We start from the raw sequence: 24,490 nt of genomic DNA on the forward strand, positions 1-24,490 counted from the left end.
CACGCCCTTCTAGCCGGATGCGGGTTAACCAGCGTAGGATCTATTTATATAACGCGGCCTGACGGAGTAGCGAGACTTGTCCGTGATGCACGCGGAGCCGGGATAATAATGACGCTGCTATTATTAGCAGGGGATTCAGCGTTGCCCTATAACTATCCCTGACACCCCTCCGGAACGAAGGGAGACGGCCTTCTTTGCTACCAGCAGAGCTGAACAGGTGGTCAAACTTGAGCGAAGGGCATCCTCCGACCCTGGATTTCATGGTGTTAAGTACTAGCTAGCTTGTAGCTAGGCTGGAGAGAAACCCCGGTCGCTTGAGGATCAACCCATCGTCTTTGTGTATTCCTCCTGCACAAAAACTCCAGGCCAACTCAGCTGATCATACCCCGTCGCCATGACCACCATAGATATACAAATCAGCATAAAAATCTCTGATGAGCATCTTGTCGTAAGGATCAACTCATCAGTATACCTAGTTAACCAGGTATGTCTTTTCTCTTCGACGTATTCCCGCCGAGAACAGTACAACCTCAAGTTGGGATGCAAGTGCCTCTGCTGCATCCAGGCACAGATCTCGCCATCTATCACTATCGAAGAGACGGAGACCATGGTCCCCGTGGAAGCCATGAGCGGGACCCGGTCAGTTACGTGGACGTACGCGAACATCGCGGCATTGCTTTTCTCAGCCAGGTCAAGCCATCTTTCACATACTTAGTCGATGCAGCCCATCAATCATATCACTCATAAAAGACCGTCAATCTTTTTCTGCTCGAATCCTAGTTGGCAGTGCAAAAACGCAGCACGCAGCTGGGCATATCCAGACGAACAGGAAATTTCTTTTTGCAACTCGCTATCTCTCTGTGGCTGCTGCTGTATCTCCCTTGCGTGTCGAAGTGGAATTCAAGACATTGAGATTCCTTTGATGACATCGAACTCCTGAGAAACCTTCACAGGCGGAAAACTTTACAGAGTATGTGTCAACCTTACAAGATATCATGAATAAACAGACGAAAAGGGATTAAATACGCGCCAAACGTTTTTTCTTTCTTTTTTATTAAAAAAAGGCATCAGTAGAAGGAATAATGGCCCTGCAGCAAAAGAGCGTCGAAGGTAGATAGCTATAACTCGGACATGGTGATTGAACCGCCATATAAACATCCCCCTGGACCAGATTACGTTGTGACCATCCTGAACCCCCAAGTTCTCGACATTTCTAAAGCTTGATGACACTTAAAATGTGCATATTCAGTAGGGGAGAGAGATCTCATACTACCATAGATTACCACCTGGTCGCTGTTGCATTGTCCTGCAAGCACCCAAGAGGCTCAAGTCCCAGCGTATCTGATGTAACTCTCATACTTCTAATCCACAAATTAAAAAAGGGATAAGGAAAATGATTTACTGGGTGAAGAGAAAAAAAAGCAACGACGCGCGCTTATCTGAATGGTCAGCTCCACTTCACTGTTGCTGCGTTGATTGGACTTCCATATTGATTCAGATAGATCAATAGGAATACTATCGTTCAGACGGACTGCCGGTCGAGAGGCGCACTTGAGTCTTCGGAAACCCACATCATACGCACCATTATTAATGCTCCGCTGAACACCAATGTATGGATGTACGTAGGCTGATAAGACTTACGGGACTTGCGGTGCACAGAAGCCTACAGACTTTCTGGAGCAGATGGTTACGCGCACCTGAGATCGGAGGTAAAAATTTCCATTGTTTCAACTATCCTACTTAGCTATCGAGAGATACTGACTCGAACATTCCGCACGTTTTCGTGGAAAACTAGTTAGTTGCCTCTACATAGCTTGTAGCCTCAGCAGTACTCAACCATACAACCGTGGTTTGACGAAGATCCAGAGAGTCAGACATTGTTAAACTGCATAGCAGTTCATTCATAGGTCGTGTGAATGTCACGGTCCCCGTTGATCTTTTGAGCAGTTTGGGATAAGATAGTTCAAATGATGTTATCGAACGGGGCACATCTACCTTACCTAGCCCAAGTGAAATGCATCATTGCATTCCAAGCCAGCAAATTGACGGGTTGGATTGGAAGTACCAAGATTCTGCGCCGAGCCCAAGTCAGTAATTTGTATGACAAGTGTAACCCGGAACAATGAACGAATTGTGAACATTATCAGATAAATGCCCTGTCACAGGCTGTGGTCATCAATGCAAAAGCTATGTTGACCGTCGTGATAAAAAAAATAAAATCATCATAGGAGAAGAACGCAAAATATCAAGGCCAAGAATATCTTACCAAAGATTCAAGCCAGTGTTGATACCACAAGCTCTGTGATCTAAACTACCGCAAAATCAGCTAAACATTGTATGCGACAGTATGGAACACCATGTCAAATGGTCCAACGGTATCAGGGAATGACGGTGTCGTCGTTGCCGACAATTGCCAGCTTGGACATATGCTTGTCTTATTTTATAGTCTTGGCTCATCATGAAAGAGTGTCGAGTTGTCAACAGCAATAGAGACACGTACATGGATTATACGTGTGCTGAGGTTATAAAGAAACTGAAGACCTAAGTGCTGTCTTCACGTCAGTAACCCGGAGGCCGAAAGTTATCAAAATGGAAAATCGACATAGGGGGTTCAGAAATGCATGAATGGTAAAAAGAAAGGTTGTCCGCATCGAGTACTCGAATAGGACTCGTCATCTAAGAGATCATCATGAGGAGCGGAGATGTAATAATAAATAAGGAGAACCTACTCTAAACAGAGCACTCCATATTCCATATTTCATTTCACTTCAAGATCTGAATGGCGACAATGTCAGCAACTCTCCCAAAGGCGCAAAACAATGGCCACCAAGAAAGCTATCTTGAGTCGAAAATCAGTGGGCGAGGTTTTCTAGGCCTGCCACAATGGGGCATGTCCATCAAGAGCCGGCTCGTTTGTACGAAACCGTCGGAGCCCAGTGCCATTCATCATATGGAAGGTTCCGTTGACGAGTAGGAAAAGGGTTGCATCTTACAGAAGCGTAAGGAAGTTGAAGCGACATCTGTGTATATACCTGTCAGTCAACAGTTCAAAACATGCGATACTGAGCAGGAAAAACGGGTGAAGGTGTGAAATCAGATATCAGCCATTTTGTATCGTCAGAGACCCGAAGGTCTCGGTCGGTAATTTCCAGCGTATAGTTACAAAGAAAGAATCATCATGTAATGGGTCGGAGCTTGCCCCCGTTTAATATGTTGACGACATACCTTTGCTTTGGTCAGTACGGATGTTACTTCCGTGTGATTTGTCTTGGGCCCTGTTGTCTTCGAGTAGGTTAGCTATGTTTCATGGAGAAAGGCATTCAAAGGAAAGAAATCAATTCCTCCAGGGTCTTCTTCGAGATCAGACTGACGTGTGCAAATGCAATTTTCATACCACAAGGTCAAAGACTCTAGTTTAAGCGGTTTTACAAATCATCACAAAGTTAAAGGATAGAAGATATTGCTAGGGAAAATAATAAAGGGACATCACTCACCATAGATTAGTCGCACGGCCCGAGATCCCATTCCTGGCATATTTCCATTGCTGTTGGGATGTTGGGCGCAGCCAAAGCGAGAAGTCGAGAGAAGGAAAAGAAAATTCGCAACGAGATTTGAGCTTTTTGAGCCTTGTGCCTTTGTCAAGCCATGCCCGAAGCGGGTTAGCGCGTGTCGTGTCGCTAATTTGACCATGTTTGCGCTGTTTGCTTCGCCCCCTTCGTTTTGCTGGAGAATCGAGATGCATGCAGACGAGGGCAGTTCAGCTGGTTATCGACCAGCAGGCAAAAGGGATGGCCTGTGGCAGCCGTATATATGCTCGGTCGGTCTCCCCCACGGTGGATCACAATCATCGTGTCAATTGAGAGTTACACGGGCAGTTCTTCCCAGCCAACATTCTCTATCATGACCTTCATTCTCCTAGTCCCCGGCTTCGATGATCAGCCGTCCTCCGTGCCGTGGTCAGCCCCGGAGTTAAGAGGTGGTCGAGCCCGTTCTATAAGGGTGCCTTAACGGGTATACATTCCTTTCCCTAAGCAAGAATGCATGGTAGGAGTTTAATTCCACATTTCCCGCTTCGGATGAGTGTGCGTATATCGCGATACTAGATTATTGATGGAATGCATCTGCGGCAAACTACTCCGTACTCTTGGGACTATGCTATTAGCAATGCGGTGGCTACAAGAGACCAGGTGTCCCGGGCGGAAGAAACCGTTGATGATTTACGAATGAATTAGGGATGATTCGGTGCCTTGATATTTGAAGTATATGGGATCAGGCTTGCTCTCGCTCTTGGGTGATTCTTCGAACAGTTCAAATCCTAAAGTTGGATAGTATGCAAATTTTCTGTTTGCCACTTCTACAGATTGTTGGGACAAAACATGCGATCATCGAAGGTCTCCGGTAGCGAACGTCTTGCCAAGGACTCAGGGAAAAGGAAATGCGACCATCGTCTCCAGGCCATAAAGTGATGCATCCTACTGACGTTCCATCTTTGTAAAAAGCGCTCGCCTTTCTGGACGTACATTCATATACATATCTCACTGTCTGGTTGCAACGAATGGTACTGCAGGCATGGCCGGTAACCAACTCCACCCGGTAAGGTAGTTCACCACTAAACGAGCCACACCACTAAACGAGCCAAATTTCGCCAAATGCTCCACGCAACGAATTTATTAAATATCTCAACAACCAGATCTTTATTATTAAATAGCTATTAAATATTAAATAAATGTATTCTTTAAAGCATAGAAATTAGTATAGTTAGGAAAATAAACGGGTGGACGGCCTAATATTACGGCCAGAGCGAGAGATTTGGGGGGTAGATAGGAAAGAATTCAAAGGAATGTCAACAGTAGATTTCTTGGCTAGGGAGCCTAATGCCTTGCTAGGGATGCTTGTAGAGCTCTTACTTTCCCTTTTGGAAGGTTGTATAGGCTCTCCGCGATGAGGCTCTTTAGTAGGGGAGTCCTTCCGACGGCGCTTTGAAGCCAGCACTTGAAGCCCTGACTGCTGGTGTTTATTAGCATGTTCAACCGCCCGTTTTTCCTTCTCTGCTAGTTGTAAAGCCTTCTTCTTCTCATGAGCAACACATTGTGCCTCTCTTTGTCTAGCATGTTTGATTTTTTTGGCCTCTCATTGCTCCCGGGCCTTTTTACGGGCATCCTCCTGTTCAATCCACCTTTTTTCAACATCCCTAGCAGCCTGCTCCTTTTGAAGCTCCTGTTGAAGTTTTGCCTCTTGTGTTTGAGCAATTTTATCAGCTTTTTCAGCCTCTATTTCATCCAGGCGCTCGTGTGCCTTAAGAACTTTTGTTGGAGACCAGAACTGCGCTTGACTAGGATTATCCCTATTGAGTAGGCCTAGGGGCTTGCCTTGCTTGTGGCGTTGCTTCTCCATCACTAGAGTTGATCTTAGCCACTGATTCTCATGTTCCAGCAGTTCATTATGAAGAGCAAACTGCTCACTGGCTTGGATAACCCATCCAATGCTCTGCGAATTTAGGCTGTGCCGGAGATGTATACCCTTGATCTCTTGTTGGAGCTGGTGCATATTGCTAGGAATAGGAAGTTTAACTGGCAGTGTAGAGGCTTGAGCAGTTTCAAATTGGTGTAGTTGATGTTGAGGATCCAGAGGATTAATCCCAGTCTTTGCAAAGCCAGCAAGTATATTTTCAACTGTCAAAGCCTTCTTCCAAGCCACATTGAATAGTCTCCAGAAATCCCTTTTTGTCATTTGAATATAGCCCATTCCTTGATGTAGTAGTGCTTCCAGCTCATTGGAATATGCCTTGCCCAGTGGCCCAAAGATTCCAACATCAAGAGGTTGCAAATGGTGGGTTGAATGCGGCGGGAGGATCATAAGGAGGATCTTTTCACGGTCAGCGTATTCAATAAATTTCATATTTATATGGGAGGAATGGCCATCTAGTAGAAGCAGACATCTTCCTCAACCAGCTTGTTCCTTAGTATGCCAATTAAAAACCTGTTTCAACCACTCCAGTCCATATTCATCATTGCTCCAACCATTTGTTGAAGCTGCAAAGTAGGCCTATTCACTTCCATCATAATCATCTAGCCATGTATCCTGGAGATCTCGCAATTCGCCCTGGTAAATAAGAGCTGGAGGTAGTGCAATTCCTTCAGCAGAGACTGAGCAGAGCAATGAGAGGAATTCCTGACTACTATCCTGGGTGGCGGCATTCTTTCCAGCTCATAGGGCTTCAATAGAGACTAATTGCTTTGAGGCATGGCAGGAGCCTAGGAGGAATCCTTTTTCATCAAAGTTGTAGATGTTTGAGGACTCAAGATTATATTGATCAATTTTCTGCTCCAACTACTCCATAAGTAGTAGTCAAATAGTTAGCCAGCATCAACAACTGCAATCACAAGTAATCAAATAAATCATCAAATTACAAGCATATAGAAGTGCTTAAAGCACTGATAGTTATCTGCTACCTGCCTATTTTGATCAATTGCTTTGAGATAAATGCATTTGATCTTGTCATTATGCCGCTTGTGAAATTGATTAACCCAGTTGATCCCAACATCCTCTCCTGTCATCTCTTGTACGATATTTCGTAGGATCTGAGGTGTAATGGCAAGGCCGCGGCTAGAGAGCTTGTTTATATAATTCAGGAGCTCTGCCTCCTGTATATCAGAGAGCTTTTTCTTATATTGGGAGGCTGCTTCATCCTGAGCAAGTTGCAAGCCTTTATGCTGTCGGTGCAGGGTCTCTTGGTTAACTGAGTACTTTCTCGCGGTTGCAGTGTAATTTGGGGTCTCTTGCGATTCAAGATCTTCAATTGCAAGCCTAATTGAGGCGTTGTTGACCATGTTGTCGCATATTGAATGTTGAACGTTGGAGGAATTTTGGTGGTGGAAGATTTGGCTCGTTTAGTGGTGTGGCTCGCTTAGTGGTGAACTACCTTACCTGCGTCCCTGTACCTTGTGCGCTCCAGAGTTTTCCCCCGCCGGGTATTATATAGGAGCAGCCAATCACGAATGCGAGTACAATGCGCATTCTCCTGCTTGAGACTCAAGTCCCTGGCAATCCTTCGCTGAGCATGCATCGGGCATAGCCGGAAGACGCGCGAAAACGATCCGGGCATGAGGGTCACTGATCCCAGCGCTGCAGATCAGGTGGCTGTTAGCGCGGGGCATCGCGGCGGCGACGAGGGGCTGCAAGAAGACAGCGCTTTGCCGGGCACTTCGATACTTGGTCTGAGAGCACCGTTATTTGCTTGAGCCGGCTGTTAGCTATTAGTTAGCTGTTAGCCGGCATAGCTGACTCGCATTCGATGACGGTGTGAGAGAGCGTGCTCAGCGGCCTGCAACCTTGAGTGGAGCATCACGACATCGCGAACAATGCGGATTATTCTTTCTCCCGGCCAAACAGAAGACAGCGCTGTGGGCGGCGGCTGTCCACGGGAGAGCTCATGATTGCTGCGGGACGCCGAGTTGCGGGTGCACCAGAATTGTTCCTTTTATTTCCGCGATTTGGGTTCGTTAGGCCTGGAGTGACGTTTTGTGCCCTCGGCTTGTTAAGCTTCGAGCCAAATTTATCCTCCCGGCACCGCTCTCCTCTCCCCTCATTTTCATTCTCCGACGTCAATTGACTTGCTAAGCCGTCTCCAGATTCACCTCTGCCCGTCTAATATCTGCTCTGCTTCCATCTCCAAGCCACCTGAGGGCAACGTCCTAGCACGAACGGCCTCGGCATACTCTTCCATTTCCACCTACCTTCTTCTTCCAGCCCTTTCATCCAATATGGCAGAGTCAAACGGAAACGGGGCTTCGGCAGTTGGTCACGAGTCCATCAATACTGATATCATCACCCTCACAAGGTTCTTGACTGAAGAACAGACGAAACACCCGGAAGCCACCGGGGATTTCACGTATGTGGCCCCCTCTCGTGCATTGTTCTCCCCGACAGGAAACGTTGGTCTAACCCCGTAACTCTCACCGTGTAGCCTCCTCTGCCATGCCCTCCAATTCTCTTTCAAATCCATCGCATACTATATCCGACGTGCTAGCTTGATCAACCTCACCGGTCTCGCTGGCTCCTCCAACACCACCGGTGACGACCAGAAGAAGCTCGATGTCATCGGAAACGACCTTTTCGTTGCCTCCATGCGGGGGTCTGGTAAATGCCGTATCCTGGTCTCTGAGGAAGAGGACGAGGCTATTTTATTTAATGAATGCAAGGGCGCTCGATACGCCGTCGTTTGCGACCCTATCGACGGATCTTCAAATCTTGACGCTGGTGTTTCCGTCGGTACAATCTTTGGCATCTTCCAGCTACCAGAGGAAGTCCTCAGTGAGAACTACACCGTCTCTGCAAAGGATATTCTACTCCCCGGAACGGAGCTTGTCGCCTCCGGATTTACCATGTACGGCGCCTCCGCGCAGCTCGTCATCACCATGAAGGGTGGCACGGTCAACGGCTTCACCCTCGAAAACTCCCTTGGCGAATTCATCCTGACACACCCTAACATGCGCCTTCCTGCGAAGCGTGCCATCTACAGTGTCAACGAAGGAAACTCAATGTACTGGGAAGAGTGGGTCAAGGCGTACTTCCACGAGCTCAAGTTCCCAGCGAACGGCGGCAAGCCATACAGCTCCCGTTACATCGGCAGCATGGTCGCTGATGCCTACAGAACCCTTCTCTACGGAGGTATCTTTGCCTATCCCGCGGACTCCAAGAGTCCCAAGGGAAAACTTCGCATTTTGTACGAGTGCGCCCCGATGGCTATGGTTTTCGAGAACGCTGGAGGCCAGGCTGTCAACTCAAGCATGCAACGACTCCTCGAGGTCGTTCCTGAATCTATCCACGATCGAAGCGGTATCTTCCTGGGCAGCTTCGACGAAGTTCAGAAGGTTATTGATACTCACAAGAAATTTGTCAACTAAACCGCGATATAAATACCTCGGCGCCTTTATCCTCTTAATGTGGATCATTTCCTTGCTGATAGCCAGCTTCTCCTTTTCAGACCACCCATGGTAGCAACACCGCACATAACCATACTCACATGCATTGGATCCTGGGACTCTTTTAACAATAGGATGAAGGCTGCTCATACCCAACCCCGACAACTTACCTGTCAAATTAATGGCCAGCAATTGGATATATGTGTATATATGATGAATGAAAAGATTGGACCTAAAATATGAATGAAACAGAATATATGATTAAACTCCAGGCTCGAGGTAGCTACCCTAGGTTCTGTTTTCAATCGTTTGAAGAACTCCTTGTGCTGTCTTAAATTACTTCTTAACCATTTCCAAACTCAAACATCAAACCCTCTAATAATAATTTTATCTATTTATTTATCTATTTATTTAATTTTTTTTTGCTTATTTGGCTCACCTCCCCCATATGCCGCACAGCAGTCATTAGTCCTCCTTAGTTCCCATTTGCAGACATGAATCAAGCTCCTTAAGACCATCCCTTCGGGGTTAACCCTCAACCATCCCTTATTGGTATACTGGGAAGTCACCCATCTCATCCATTTTTACAATCAATCCTCGACTCATCACAACGGATGATAACCCGATCCGCACCAAGTGCGAAATCTGAGCGGCTATTAGGAGTGCAGTAAATGCTTACGGTCTTCTCCAAACAGAAAGAGGACAAACGGGGAGGAACACCACCCCGTCACGCCTCAAGATTAGTCCAAGTGGTCTCCGCAATTCTCCCTGAAAAGATAACAGATAGGTGGGCGGGACCGTGGGAATGGAGGTGGAGAGCGAAATACGCACCATGTTCCCCTTGCAGAACCCAGCACAGCAAGTGCTGCCTTCGGTTCGGTGCCAGGAATACGATCGGAAGACAAAGGGAACGGCCATGATTCCCCTATTCTAGAGTGAGAAAAGAAATAACATGATAGCGATGAGGGCAGTGGTTGAACTATCTGGAGGCATACTCTTCCGCCTAGAGTTTGGATGATTTTTATGTTAGCTTTGAGGATCACACCCCACAAATTCCCTCTTTTTCCAGCCTCGGAGGACAATAAGGGCATGGAGGCACTGACATAAGTTGCATGCGGACCACGGAAGTTCGGCCTTTCCCAGAGGTCGACGCGATCCGCTAGGGCGCCGGAGAGAGAAGCCAATGAGGCAATGAGGATGGAGAGTTTCATCCTGAAGACCCAAGAAATGCTAAGATTCCTGGTTGAACTTGATGTTCAGAATGATGAAAGAGACGAGTGAGAGCGCGTTAATTTGAGTGCGTTAATTTGCAAGTGAGGTGAATAGCGCTCTGAAGCAGGTGATCATCCCTGGCTTTATATCGAGTCTCATGACGGGGTGTTGAAAGGTGGCAGAAATCCAAAAGTGCGGGTGGGATAAGACAAGTCGCAAAGCTTTCATCAGGAACTCATCTATCCGGGAACTTTCTGCTCTATATTGTCCTTTGTATAGATGGATTCTATGTGTCCCACTGCGGCATTTAAAACTGACCCTTTAAAGGTTTGAACATATGCAGTTCTCCAGAGCAAACGGAGATCTCACGACATATTCAATTTGCTTAGCCAGTAGGGAAGAGAAGGAAAATGTCGCAACATCACGTTAACCCCGTCAAAGTGTGGCGGATGTGGGCAATGTCCAGGAGTTTAATGGGTAGGTGCTGCGGCTCGCAGAAGAGCAAGGAAGATCGCAAAAGGGTCCCCAGTAGTGCCAGAGGGCAAAAAGAGCATCAAATTCCTTTGCCTAGATAATTCAGTCTGGTTTTAACACCTCTGGACATCGCTTGTGCAGAGACCGCAACCACGTGATCCTGGTTTTGAACACCCAAACTGTAAGAGAGAGAGGGAGAGGGAGTTTCAAGGTTGCTGTGATCTACACTCACTGCATAGGGTTCAGCCGTGACTCCACAGAGCGGCACCTGGCCCATACTTGAATGGAAATGTGCAGCTTGTTTGCTAACATCTCTTGGCTATAGGCCTCCTACTAGAACTGTTGGTACAGTACGTGCCACACATTTATATGTCTTTGCATAACACAGCACAATTGCAGGCGCTGAACATGTTGCCAATCTGGCCCTGGTGTCTCCATGAGGGTGGTTAACTGTATCTTTATACATATTTCACTGCTTGGTTGACCCGGACCCCGTTTATTGATTCCGCTCAAACGCAGAGCCCTCCGATGCCGATTGTGCAGGGTTTCGGATACGTGCTTCGAATCTTTGGATTAAAAAAGCGGTTCTATAAAATCTCGTACTATAAAGAAAACAATGGTGGAACTTCAAAATGCGGAAAAGCCAATCGCTACCGGCCGCAAAATCCACCATCAACCTGCAGAATTGTCAGCGCACTGAACCAGAATATATACCCTAAGGAATGCAGCATACCGTTAAAACCTCTCCAGTAACATAATCGCTTGCTTTACTCGCCAGAAATACCACTGGCCCTTTGAAGTCCTCTGGATCTCCCCATCGTTTAGCGGGAATCCGTTCAATGATACTCTTATACATCGGGGAATCCGGGTTCCCATGCAAATCCCGGTTCAGATCCGTGGCAATGTATCTTACCAAATCTGTCAGCATTTGCTTCCCGATGAACTCCAGATATTCCAGAGCGATTGCCATAAGTGTGGAAAAGAACGTGCTCACCCCGGCGCAATCGCATTAACACAAATCCCCTTGCTCGCCCACTCGTTGCTCAGGGCCTTTGTCAACTGTCCTACACCCCCCTTACTTGCCGAATACGCAGGAATCCTCACACCTCCAAAGAATGTCATAAGACTTGCGACGTTGATTATCTTTCCCTTTATTCCATTCTCGATCCAATATTTGCCAATATCCCTACAGAGCGCAAACGTGGCACTCAAATTAACTTGTATAATCTCATCAAATACGTCTTGCGGGAACGTATCAGAGTCATGGCGTTTCAAAATACCAGCCGCATTAACAAGGATATCGATCTTATGGTCAGTGGTAACACGCGGGATGAGCTGCGCCACTGATGATTTGTCCCCGAGATTGCACGTGTAGCTTGTGCACTTTCTTCCAAGTTTTCGGACGGCTTCAATGGTAGGCATGTCGGGAGAGGAGCCCTGATAGAAAAGTACTCCGTTAGGTGGTCTTGGACAACAAGCTGATTGCACGTACCGTGGCGCACTTTGACAACGACGATATCTGCTCCCGCTTCGGCCAGGGCAATTGCCATTGCCTGTCCGATTCCCCTGGTGGCCCCGGTCACCACAGCTGTCTTTCCCGTTAGATCAAATGCTGATGCCATTGTGTCAGGTTGATTTGGTTAGACAAAGGATCGAGCAAACAATTCGATTGTAATGCATTATATTGTACTCCGGACTTCGTAGTCAACACTGGCCGCGGGGTAGCATGAGGCCCACCAGGTGAACTAGTTGGATAAGCGTAAGCTTGTGAGATGATTTCGGGCCGAGACATATTGAGCATCGGCATTTAATTGCCGGATTGTTTGTTGCCACCAATATCACATCGACGGCTATACTGAAGCGTGAGGGTGAGGGACAGGCCCTTTAAGCAATTAGCTTGGAAATTATATTGTACAGTCCAGAGTACAACTTGAGAATACTCGAAAGAGAAGTCTAGAATAAAAGAGAGCGTCCCAAAAGAAACTCTATGGTATAAGGATCAGTCCCATAGAGATAAACAAAGTACATATCAAATCAGTCGACAGGGTCCTCTTCTAGCAATATCTTGAAACTAAAGGGAGTGAAAGGAATTCCATCACCCATGAAATGTTTGCTCATCGCTTCGACCCAATGCAACCTGAGGGAATGCAACATCGCACTAGTTCCTTCCATGACACAAAGCACAGCAACAGTTAGGGTGAACCACATATAAAACGTAACAATAGTAAGAATCACTCGAACGGTACTGGACTCAGAAGTGAATGCGTTGTTGAGAGTCATCGTCCAAAGCACGATGGACAGCTGCTGATGGGCAAGGGATAATGCCCATAATCGGAGATAGGATGCAGTATGAGAAACACAGTTAAGACAAAATTCTATAATATTATGCATTAGAAGAGAATCAACCGTTTTAAAAGGTGGGATGAATTGCTTACCAATGGTGTGAATGATCTGATGAATCATTTCATCCCCAAAGTCGAATTCTTCATGCTCCTCCTCGCCCATATCCTGGGTAATCATTCCGATCCCGTCTGCATCACTGGTCATGCTATGGCGAGCAGAGCCTCGACCGTCCTCTTCGTTTTCATCCAAGGCACTAACTCTCGAGATTTCACCGAGACCTCGATAGCCAAGGGCACGAGCGCGATTGTGCTCCCAGCGGAGATAAAACGGTTTCAGAAACAAGAGTATCGGAACTTGAATTACTGCCAGGAGTAGGAGGATTACTTGGACCGCTCCCTGGCCCTTATAAAGTTGTTCTTCCACCGAGCCGGGGCGGAGAAACATGAAAATAAGCATATTTAGCAAGCTAGGGGGTTGTTGTCCTCGCGCCGGCCAGTCAACCACCCATTTAAAAATAATCGTGAAAGCCAAATAGCCAAAGATCGATTGGAAAAAGATCATCCCCGGGACAAAGTTTCCCCAAATCTCGATCGGCTTTTTGAAGTGTCGGCCATTTAAAAACGACAAACACAACGAATAAGTCATCTGTGCGAGTTAGTTAAAATCAAGCAAGATATGAAAAAGTAGTGTACTTACGTGACTCCAACCAAGTAAAATAGCCAGCTTCATCTTGAAGCTGTTAGAGAAAAGCAAGTTGTTGTCAGCAGCATGCCAACCCCAATCAAGCCCGAACGGATATCTGTAGCTCCCCTTAAGTGTTGCGGTCACAGATTGACCCTCCCGAGTAACCTCTGGCCATTCCCAAGCGCTGGGGAGAATCTCCAATGATCTCGAAAACATATCATTGTATATCAATCCGGTATAAATGGAAAAGATACCCATCAAAAGCATAATATATCGACCATAGAAAGCCATACTTGAGATTTCATCCAGTTTTGTTTTTGCCAATTTTTTCTCGAACAGAATCAGAGTGACTGCCGCCATTGTCATAAGCAGTCCATGGCCACAGTCACCAAACATGACCGCAAACAAAAATGGAAAGGTGATAATAGTTGGCAGGCCAGGATTGACTTCTCGATACTTAGATATTCCATAGGCATCAATGATGGTTTGGAATCCCTCTGTGAATTTATTTGTCTTGATGTAGGTTGGAGGGGTCTTATTTGTGCGGATCTGATTGACGATTGTTGGAACAGAGAGCCCCGCCCGATCGTTCACATCCTGCAAGGTAGCTTTGATAAGTGGGAGGGAGTTTGTCGGGCACCATGCCTCTGCAATCAGGGTTTTCCTAGCCTGGTCGTAGGAAAACTTGTTCAGAGTGTGGTAAACTCCTTTCTCCTTTTTAACAATGATCATCCAGGCAGCTAGCGAACGAGCAATTTGGGATAGTTCGGCATCTAGGGTAACTTTCGTGTTACGCAAAACACTCTCGACGTCGCCCAGACGAGTATTAACTTCATGAATTTGATCTCTTCGAAGCTCACTGTTCTCATCGACAGAGTAAAGACTTGCCCCGAGTGATTCAGCAATTTTCCTGATTTTTGCAATGATTTCCTTTCCGTGAGCAAAAATCACGAAGACATTCTTCTGGATCTCCTCGTTACTCGATGGATCGATGATCGGTTGTGGGATTTCGGATTGATTCATGTACAAATTTCCACGCAGGGCCCGCCACAAGATCCGTTCGAAGGCACCGATTCGATCGCGGGGGATAACACCAGAGACAAAACCGATATCCATGACAGAGAACGAGGGCTGATGGTGCATATCATCACCTTGCCGTCTTGGTGGATGCTGATGTTCAACATCTCGCAGGAGCGGAGCTTCGTCATTGTCTAGTGACTGTCGAATCTCGTCGGTGTGTCCATGCGCCTATCACTTGGGGTCAGTTTCGGACGCTCAATCAGCATATCGGGAGAGCGTACCCTATCAAAGAAACTGCCAGCTTCTCTCAAAACCCACCGCCACTCTATCAGTTCGACTTCTCGCTTTTTCAGCACCTCATAACTCTCGTTCAGAGAAAAAATCCTTTGTTCCAGGCTTTCGCTTCGTTGCGCGAGTTCGTCGATTTCAGATGCCATCGGGGCAGCCAGAGTATTCGCAAATTCTGAGGATGGCCTCATTTCAATGCCCTCCTTTTCCATTTGGGCATGGAAATATCCTAGATATGACCGCTGTAAGCTTCAAGTGCCGTTTAACTCATCAATCCAAGTCGAAGAACATACGGAGTTGCCGCTCGACATTGTCCAAACGCCGTATTTCGCTGGTGAACGTCCTTTGGAAAGCTGTAGTGTCGGCGTTAAGCTATGGAAGGCATCAACTTGTAAGCAACGTAATTAGCTCATACATCGCTGAGAGGAGCACTCACATCTCTGAACTGAACCAATCCTACTTCGCCGAGAGCACTGACGACCTCTCTCCCGATTTCATTCGCAATGTACAGTTGGGTCAGGCTCATATCCGCAGAGCGGAGGAGCGTATCTTGAGGGGGACCCATCCTCGCTAGAAGACGTCACCAGCTCAACGGCAGGGCATAGGAGAACGTGAAAGGGGTGAAAACAAAGCAAGGTAACAAGAGAATAAAGACAAGTGTAGCTAGGGTATTATACGGCGATAATCCCTTTGCTGTTGCTGAGGGACGATGTCCGTGATGCTCATACGGAATGCTGGCGGGTATCTCGATGCTTCGTCGACTTCGGTGGTCGTTGGACTGGTCACGTGAAACCAAAGGCGCAGATGGATCCATAAGCACGGGCTTGAGAAGCTTCTGCAACTTCAAACAGCGTGCGGTCAAGGAAACCAAAATTTGAGATTGCCATTAATGAATGATTGGGAACCTTACAGACACCCAGATTTCAAGGGTCATAGTATTTGCATACAAAGTCTGTTCGGAAGCCCCTGAGCACACATCTTGTTGCTTTTTACATGAGAACCCGTTGGCAGCACTTTCAGATCGTCCGTTTGACACGCCTCGAGATATGATGTTACCAGGAGAGACCAACTTAGGTCCAAATAGGATGTGATCCCAATTTATTGTGAATGAAAACTCACCACTATTTGTATGAAATGTTTTATAATTGATCACTGGTGGTGATCCCCCGGTTCATAATCTCTTTCATATATCTAATGCCCCATTTTCAGCATCACTGAGAAGGAATCTAGTCATTTAACCTGCTCCCAGAGAAACCACTCAGCAGATTTTTGTATCAGTCAAAGATTGTGCTATGAGTGAGACTCTTTTCATACCTTCACTCATAGATGATGCTACCATGCTCTAATATTCCGCCGGGAGCGGTATTATCGAGAGCTCGGGTTCGCTTCAGAGTGAGATGCGGAACCGCGGGGCTTCCTGTATACACCCTGCATCCTGGTCTCACTAGTTACTCATATTTAGTTCCGCCCACCATATTATAGTCGCTCCTCTCACTCATACATCCATAGTCAATGCCTATCACTTCAATCCCCCGAGGAAGTATTCAAGTCACAGCGATATCCCATCTTCTCTCAAACAAAGTACATACATAGTTACATACAGGGTACATCCAAAACAATGTCTGTCCTCAGCGTCTCCCTCTCCTCTACCCACTCCTTCTCTAAACCCCCAGTTCCCTCCATCACCCTTCTCCCCAACCTCGGTGTCCAGGGCGACGTCCACGCCGGCACCACCGTGCAACACCTCTCCCGAAAACACATCCAGCCCCCTCCACTCAACCTCCGCCAAGTTCACCTCATCCACGCGGAAGTCCTCTCCCAAGCTACTGCTTCCACGGACATCCCGCTCAAGCCGGGGCAACTAGGAGAAAACATCACCACCACGGGAATAAACCTGTTGTCCCTCGGTAAGGGGACAAAGCTCCGTTTCGTGCGCGAAGAGAAACCGGATGACCATGATGATGCCCCTGTGGTGATGGTGACTGGGCTGCGCAACCCATGTCCGCAAATTGATAAGTTTCAGGCGGGCCTGAAGGAGAAGTTCGTGGTGCGCGATGCGCAGCGGAAGATTGTTCAGCGCAAAGCGGGGATTATGGGGGTCGTGGAAGTCGGTGGTGAGGTGAAACCGGGTATGAGAATTGTGGTGGAGAAGCCTGCGGTTCATGAACCGTTGGAGTGTGTTTGAGTGGTGATGTGAATAATATCGATGTTTGAAGCGCATATAGGCAGTTGCGAAACGAGATACCCGGGGGACATTTTTCAGTTATCTACTGATGACCTGGTACCAGTACGTATAGAAGGTGGATCAATACATAATCCTGATGCCTCCAGCGTACCTTACTAGTATATAGCAAATTCGGGGAACGAAGTAAAAGGCAACCTTTTGCCGTGAGCTCTTGATCCGCTGAGTACATGTTTTCATTGATGAGCGGGATTTTATTGATTATACTATTCGAGCCCAAGAAACTTCATATAGATGAACTCGAGTCCTTGCAACTGGCTGAGAGTAACTAACGGTCCAGATGTTGGTGACCAGATTCGCCCTAAAAGCATTAAAAAAATACCTAGAAAGTCGCAAAATGCACATATAGTCCTTTTCAATGTTGAAACCATAAACCTGTCGTAAAAGCATCGTCTGTAATATGGATTTTTAAATCTCAAATCAGCCGGATTGATACATTCATGCAAAATAACTCTTCCACAAAACACCGGCCAAGTCTTCAACTTGATCAGGTTCAAAAGCCTAGATTGGGATAACTTGTGAGCAAGGTGAAAACATACAGTTCAGTGGGAGCTGACGATACTCACCTTCACATCGATATGCCATGTATCTTGTCTCGTCTTCTTGAATTCACTGATGATAGACTTTACGCTCTGGCCGACAATACCCGGGTCACCAGCCGCTTTGGTGCTTAATGTAATCAATACACCGGGCATCCATGGCGGAGGTGGACTAGTATAGGGGAATGCCTGGATCAGTGCACCAAGTCCGAGAACTGCAGCATGTCTTGTGATAACTAAACGAGTATGTTCAGGGGTCGGCGTGCTGGTGCCAGTTGAAGTCGCGGATGAAAATCCAGATGTATAAATGCGCGGCTTTTTGGGCAAAGGATGTTGAATCAGAGATTTAGTGAATCGATCACGAAGTTTCAAAACCATCTCATTTCGAAGAGCAACGGGGGAACAGCGAATCATCCCAGACAATGTCGCAGAAGCACCCGCTCGCACCTCGTGCTGCGGGTCCTCAAGCATGTTTGCAACGCAATCAAAAAGCTTTTCACGGTCAACCTTGGAAAGGAGGAACAAACGCCGGAAGTAAATAATTTGCATATTGATCATGACACGCAACCGCTGATGCCACGACTGGGATGTACGACCAATTCGAATAAGAGTATCAACGAACTCCGAGTCTTCTCCAGCAGGGTGTGGAACGTTCGGCAGATGTCTGAATACATGGTATGCCAGTGACTGAAGTTCAGGGTCCTCTTTCACATCCATCATATGCAGAAGCTGTTCAATGAAAAGCTGGGGGAAGAAGGGGAGCAGTTGAGTGCATTCATAAGACGAAAGTGTGCCATCAAGCCAGAGGAGAACAGTCTTGCAGCCAGAAGTGTAAGATGAAGGGGTTTGTTGGCCAGGAGTCCTTTCATGACGCCACTTTTCAAGGCGATTGAAGACGCCATAGACCATATTTGAAAACTCTTTGGTGGGTTGATAGGCACGGCTACCAATAGAAGATGCCTCTTTTTGAGAGATGATCAGCTTATCGATATCAGGATAAGATTCATGGTATCTTGTGCGGAAGATAGATGCTAACGTCCGGCCAACCGCATCACGTACTCCTTTATATGGATGGTCAAGATGCGAAAGGAAGTCTTCCACTATCGGCTTTTCGAGCTGGAAGTGCCAGCCAGCATCCAAGATACATTGGTGAAGCAAATTGATCTTAGAACTTTCTTTAAACGCTGCGTTGGAGCTCATATCAAGTCGGAAACTGGCGAGCCAATCTATCAACGGCCAGGCTCTTCGTGGATCTCGACATTGGAAGATCATATGGACAAATTGAGTCCAGTATGATGAGTTTTCCGGAGTTAATCCGTCCGAGAATATCTTCTGAATGATTGGAAAAGCATATTCCCATACTTTTGTACGTCGCTCCACACTGCTGTCTGCAACTGACCCTATCAACGCCGCCAGGATTTCTGCGGTTGCGCGATGTTGATGTTTGTCGCTACCATCTTCGAAAACAGCAGCGATTTCTTCCTTTATCTCTTCAAATGTCGCTTTTGTGAGATCATCGCGAGTCATAAGTTGAAAAACATAGAGCAGAGTCATCGCGCTGGACATGCGGAACTTATCCGCCGAAACATCCCTTGGCTCTTGCTTCAAATAGCCAAAGAAGGCAGAAAACCACCGGCGGTCAAATAGACTGCCCATACATTTCCGAACATCCCATTCAAGGTCGTCATATTGGAGATCGCGCGTCATATTTGGCTTGTACGCCGGCATCGTCTTATCCCAAACCAGCCAACCAGGGTTTTCGTGGTCCACATAATATTCAGCATCCGGTTTGGCAAAGCTAGCAAGGAAATCTTCAGTCCAATGTGGATCCTCTCGTTTTGTGGCAACCTGGATCTTCGCAGGATAATACTGCTTTCCCAGGATATAATCTTCATACTTATGGCTGCATGCTGCTCTGACATCAATCATTGTGAAGATGGCAACCATTGTTTGTGAATACATCCCTCTTAGACCGGGGTGGGAATCGATTGCGCCAGACACTATGAGATTGATAAGATTCTCACTTGCCACGTTGTCGAAGCGTAAGCCCATGCCAATAACGATGGCAGCCGTGCGGCTGGCTTTTTTCCAGTGAGACTCCCTTGCCAGATTCACAAGTTCATCTGCCAAATCGGCCTTTTTGCTCTCAATTAAAATGCGCTTCTTTTGGAGGCTTTCTTTCTTCTTCGCAATAAGGTCGTCAACGCTTTCTGCGGGAGCAATGGAACCGATAATATCCTTATCAAGGATAGCCATCCTGTCCGTATCGCGCCCATATTCAATAATTTGGTACAGTGCACTGTTGCAAACCTTCTGTACCGATGGCTTATCGACCGCGCTCGCCTCAATAAACAGCCTGATCAGTGATGGCGTATATTTCCAGTGACGACCTAATGTTTTGGCTAAGCTGCTATAAAGCAGTGAGTACAGCGCCCCTTTTATGCGAGGGTGGTCGTTTTGTTTTATGGCAGTCTGCAAGGCTTGAATAAGTGGCGGGATGATAAGAAGACGTGAGCCCCAAACTGCTTTGAGAGCCGATTCACCAGCGGCCTGTGCATTTCTCCTAATGTCGGTATACAAGGAGACGCTCGACTCTGCTAGGTCCAGCAATAGCGTTTCATCTAGCTTAGATCGTGGCCGAGGAGCTGCATTGTGTCGAAGTCTTTGCCAATGGTATACATTGGCGCGGCGAACAAGGAGGGGACGTGGGTAGTCTTTCCTGACGCCACTCATCTTGTAAGGATAAGCGTCAGCAGATAACAACTTGGTGACCCGGTCAAGTACGTGTGCAGATCTTTCGATCCCGACATCCACAAACCATGAGCGATAGGCGGTATATAGGGGCGAAAAGCATGAAACGTCGTCTTCCTGCTTTTCAACCAAAAACCTATGCACATTATGCAGCACTTGCCCAATTCGCTCCCTAATATCGTGTAGCTTAATACAGAGTGGATCATCATCCGTCAGACTATACCCGGTTGGATAAGTGAAGGTACGTCTAATCGTTGCTTCATCCGAGGTATCAAGGGCTGAATCCGGATCGCTCTGTTGAAGAAGCTCACCGGAGTCGTCCGCATCAGCCATATCGACATCGGAATCTGCCGACTTGTTACTGGAGGCAATGCGGTTATTGAACAGTGCGGAGATGCCTGAGATGATCAATCGAAGAAGTATGATATTCCTCGTTACCTCATCGGACCAATCCTTGCCGCTCCCATCTCGTTTGATTCTTGAGTTTTCACTAGTCAAGTTCGTGAGTTGTTCCAACGCATTCTCGCTCTGAGATGTGAATAGTTCCACGGCAAATTCAATCTCTCCCCGCTGTGGAACATGCCATTTAATAGTGAGCTCTTTGGGATCCTGTCTCTGGCCCCATTGCTCTACTTGAATCCCTCGCTCAATAATGGACGGCTCGTACAGCGCATGATCGACGGTACATGTCACAGTAAGGTTCAAGAGAAGGTGATGAATGAAATTCGAGATATGGATCGTCGGGATACCTTTGCATTTCTTTTGCATGTACAGGGCAATGCCGATGAGTTCTTGCTTGTATTTCAAAACCTCACTGCCGACATGTACGACGCACATGCTAAGCATGCTGACATTCCAAACGAGACCACGGTCACGGGGAAGGACATCAGAACCAGTCGTTCTCGTAGACGCCGCTCCATTCTCATCAATTTCAGTACGGATCGATCGAATCAACAGTGGTATAAATCGCTTCAGAGCCTTTTCAGGGTTCACCTTACAAAGTGCATTGCAAATAAATGCCACAGCATCTCGAGCTTGGTGAATAACATGCTCAGCCACAAAGTCGACAATTTTATGCAGGGCAACGTCATATAATTCTGGAGATAGGGAAGCAAGGAGCGGTGTAAAAGTTGCGGGTAAAGTATTTAGGACATTCTCCTCGGGGGAGCCACTGCGGACTCGCGCTGCATCGGGAAGGTTTTCCAGCAGAGTGAAAACTCTACCAAGGAAGGATATTAAGAACTCTCCGAAACCTGTGGTCGATGATCGCAATATCCTCTCTTCCACTTCGTCACTAAGATCGGTGTCATAGTTCATCTCGACAGCGGCACCTTCTTCTTCCATTCGTTCAAGTTCTCCGGTGATCCATTGCATTGCTAACATATTCCCGTTGACATCCTCCCGTCCTTGGGTAAGGTCTTCAAACGGGATGTTGTAGCATACAGACTGAATGAAAGCCAAGGAATGGAGAGACTTCTCAAGGTCGTTTGCATCGATGCCAGGCAATGCCAGGCCGAGTAAAGTTGTAATGTGGCAACGGAATCCCTTTGTTCGAATCATAATCTTTGATAGGACTTGAAGAGATCGAAGAGAAGACGTAGTCCGGTGGACTTCAACCAAGCCTTGCATAGAGGGATATATCCGCTGCAAAGCTCCTGGAAGTATCAAACCAGGCTCCAAATATGCCAAGCTCTGGAGCGTAGCCAGTGAGAAATTCATGGCGGTTCCGCTCTTCGAGTATATTCCCATAAACGTGACTTCTCGCAGACACAAGACAAAACGGTGTTTAATGGCATCATTCAACTTCCTCTCAGCGGGGACCTGTATTTCACCGTTCCTTTCCCGGTTCCAGCGCATCACAAAGAAATCCGCAAGGTAGTTGATTAGTTGCGAAAGACCTTTCGACCACGCTCCCGCATTTGACGGGTGGAAGAACGTCTCCACTGCTTGTATCAAACCTTCAAGCAGGCTAAGAATTGATTCACTTGCATCCACACAAGCAGGTGAAAGGGACATAACAATTAACCTCGCGATGTGATGGGCAACTGGGTGGCCTCTCGAGTCTCTATCAAGCATAATACCAAGTCCCGCGGACAGATCAACTACAGCACTGTATGAAGAGGTTGCTTGACCCACAGGGATCTCAAGGAGTCTCAAGATTGCTGTGAATATCAGGGAGGTCTGCTCAGAGGTAAGAATACCAAATTCTGAGAATGAAACATAATTGGCGGGTAGCCAATCCCGAGCTAATCGCGACAACAGGTCTAGGAAATTGACGTCAAAGGTCCTGGATCGGTTTACTGTGGACCAAAGGTGGAAGTAAGTGGGGAGATAGTGCTGCGGGTACAGATCGGTTCTGTCTTCTGGGCCGGGTGAAGTGGGTAAAAACAGGTTCATCAAGCCAACCACAACGAATGCTCCCTCCGTGAACGAGGTGGTGAAGTGAGGAAGAAATTCTTCTAACATTGCCGGGATCTCAAGGGGGTCAAAATAAAGTTGTGCAAAGGCACACAGTTTCGTCAACGTTTTTATATTACGTTTTGAACTCGTCGAATGCACCAGTTCTGATTCAGAAGGAAGAACGAACACTTTTATTTCTCGATAGAGGGGTTTCCAGTCCAGCATAATATCCTTGACCGGACGCAAATAGTGCTTTCTCCTACTGCGCATTAGTATCCACGACATATTACGACTTTACGTCCATGGTGACGTACTTTGTGAGAACCATGAACATGCTAGCAAAGCGCTCCGAAACGGCAGCCTCGACGCCAGGCGCTAGGGTAAGCTCGTAGTAAAGCTTAACAAGCTTCGCTCGCTGCTCCCGGGTTGGGTCGAATTTCAGAGAAAGCCAGGCTCGCAGTTCTCGAGTCCAGTGGACAGCGCCAGGGTTGAAATCGCCAGACTGAACGGCAATGTACAGATATTTGAGGATCTCATCCAGATTCTGTTGTCGCTGGGCCTCATCTTCAACCTTGTAGGGAAGGTATTTGAAATAGGGGTACGTCCGCGGCCGGCTCCGAGCTTTTTTGGTTGGATCTTCGAGACCGTTCATGTTGGACTCGGGCGGTCCGCCGCCGGGCGAGGTAGCGCGAGAGAGCTCGTGAGTGTGGGGTGCGGTAGCGGTCGTCAGGAGAACTGGCAAGCGCTGGTTTGAATGGTCCATTTTCAAACTTTATATAAAAGAGGAGGGAGGAGGAGGGAAGAGAGGTCGGTTAGGTAAACGGAATTCTATGTCAACGATGGGCGGGGATTAGCACGCGACGGGGCTTCGCCTTTTTAATTTCATGGCAGCTCAAGGCGGGATGCCAGAACCGAGCTGCCAGAAGGTGCATTTATGAGCGGAAGTGCTTACTCTGAGTATGCAACCACCTTTGCAATCGCCCGCAATGGTGTGATGAGGATGCTGTCAATGAGGTCGACGGTGTCCTTGTCCACATTGAAGGGTTGAAAAAAAAGGATCAAAGTGAAAGTGATACAGTGTAAACACAAGCTGGTAAGAACAAACGGAGGGATATCGCGAATTTATTTTTTTTTCTTTTATATTATAATGAAGAACCCTTTCTGATTGATAATCATAACAGCCCAGCGATCATGATAGCCGCCAACCTTTCCTGTAACGTTGCAGGACGTCCGCGCGAGGGATCCGACGTCCAAGCTTCACATTGGAGCTCCGTTGATGTCGACATGCGCCGTCTTGGCAGGTGGCAGTACAAACTGGGAAGCCCAAAAAGCAGCTGACCCACGCGCGCCCCCGGAACATCAGTAACGCCGGCTCTCTCACCGCGTCACCGTCTGCTGCCTGCTCGCAAACGCCGCTAATTGGGTTCGATGGGCGCTGAAAGGGGCAGCAAACGGATGTCCTAGCACTACGTATCTATGGATGTTGGGAAGCAGAGATCGTCTCGAGCGCGTGAACTGTTTGGTCACAATTCTTTTGCAATGTATGTACTGTTACAAGCCGAAGCGATGATGCAGGTCTAAAGGATCTCAAAACAGCAAAGTATGAAACAGGA

The 24,490-nt window shown here is 47.2% G+C and overlaps 6 protein-coding genes across 6 annotated transcripts; 2 read left to right on the forward strand and 4 right to left on the reverse strand.

Annotated features, from left to right (window-relative positions):
* The first annotated feature begins 6,901 nt into the window (after positions 1-6,901).
* FBP1 (Fructose-1,6-bisphosphatase) lies at positions 6,902-9,185 on the forward strand. The gene is made up of 2 exons (XM_003065639.2): positions 6,902-7,891; positions 7,967-9,185. The coding sequence occupies exons 1-2, from the start codon at positions 7,764-7,766 to the stop codon at positions 8,904-8,906; spliced, it is 1,068 nt and encodes a 355-aa protein (XP_003065685.1). The 5' UTR covers positions 6,902-7,763; the 3' UTR covers positions 8,907-9,185.
* A 175-nt stretch (positions 9,186-9,360) lies between these two features.
* Positions 9,361-10,135, reverse strand: D8B26_001662 (uncharacterized protein; the record flags this gene model as incomplete). Its single annotated transcript, XM_066123604.1, has 4 exons — positions 9,361-9,606; positions 9,756-9,849; positions 9,920-9,927; positions 10,028-10,135. 4 exons carry the CDS (start codon positions 10,133-10,135, stop codon positions 9,499-9,501), a joined length of 318 nt encoding a protein of 105 aa, XP_065979679.1. The 3' UTR covers positions 9,361-9,498.
* A 910-nt stretch (positions 10,136-11,045) lies between these two features.
* On the reverse strand, positions 11,046-12,986 carry D8B26_001663 (uncharacterized protein). The gene is made up of 4 exons (XM_003065640.2): positions 12,113-12,986; positions 11,605-12,047; positions 11,344-11,518; positions 11,046-11,287 (listed from the first exon to the last, which is right to left on the reverse strand). Exons 1-4 carry the CDS (start codon positions 12,230-12,232, stop codon positions 11,261-11,263), a joined length of 765 nt encoding a protein of 254 aa, XP_003065686.2. The 5' UTR covers positions 12,233-12,986; the 3' UTR covers positions 11,046-11,260.
* On the reverse strand, positions 12,479-15,656 carry VPH1 (H(+)-transporting V0 sector ATPase subunit a). The gene is made up of 6 exons (XM_003065641.2): positions 15,382-15,656; positions 15,239-15,317; positions 14,939-15,174; positions 13,650-14,885; positions 13,046-13,598; positions 12,479-12,985 (listed from the first exon to the last, which is right to left on the reverse strand). The coding sequence occupies exons 1-6, from the start codon at positions 15,508-15,510 to the stop codon at positions 12,645-12,647; spliced, it is 2,574 nt and encodes an 857-aa protein (XP_003065687.2). The 5' UTR covers positions 15,511-15,656; the 3' UTR covers positions 12,479-12,644.
* A 907-nt stretch (positions 15,657-16,563) lies between these two features.
* On the forward strand, positions 16,564-17,196 carry D8B26_001665 (uncharacterized protein; the record flags this gene model as incomplete). The annotated part of the gene is made up of 1 exon (XM_003065642.2): positions 16,564-17,196. One exon carries the CDS (start codon positions 16,564-16,566, stop codon positions 17,128-17,130), a length of 567 nt encoding a protein of 188 aa, XP_003065688.2. The 3' UTR covers positions 17,131-17,196.
* Positions 17,197-17,625: 429 nt separating this feature from the next.
* D8B26_001666 (uncharacterized protein) lies at positions 17,626-24,096 on the reverse strand (the record flags this gene model as incomplete). Its single annotated transcript, XM_003065643.2, has 4 exons — positions 23,830-24,096; positions 23,192-23,705; positions 17,754-23,136; positions 17,626-17,688 (listed from the first exon to the last, which is right to left on the reverse strand). Exons 2-4 carry the CDS (start codon positions 23,638-23,640, stop codon positions 17,626-17,628), a joined length of 5,895 nt encoding a protein of 1,964 aa, XP_003065689.2. The 5' UTR covers positions 23,641-23,705; positions 23,830-24,096.
* Positions 24,097-24,490: the final 394 nt, after the last annotated feature.

This window comes from Coccidioides posadasii, chromosome 1 (genome assembly GCF_018416015.2).
Source record: "Coccidioides posadasii str. Silveira chromosome 1, complete sequence".
In the NCBI taxonomy this organism is placed as follows: domain Eukaryota; kingdom Fungi; phylum Ascomycota; class Eurotiomycetes; order Onygenales; family Onygenaceae; genus Coccidioides; species Coccidioides posadasii.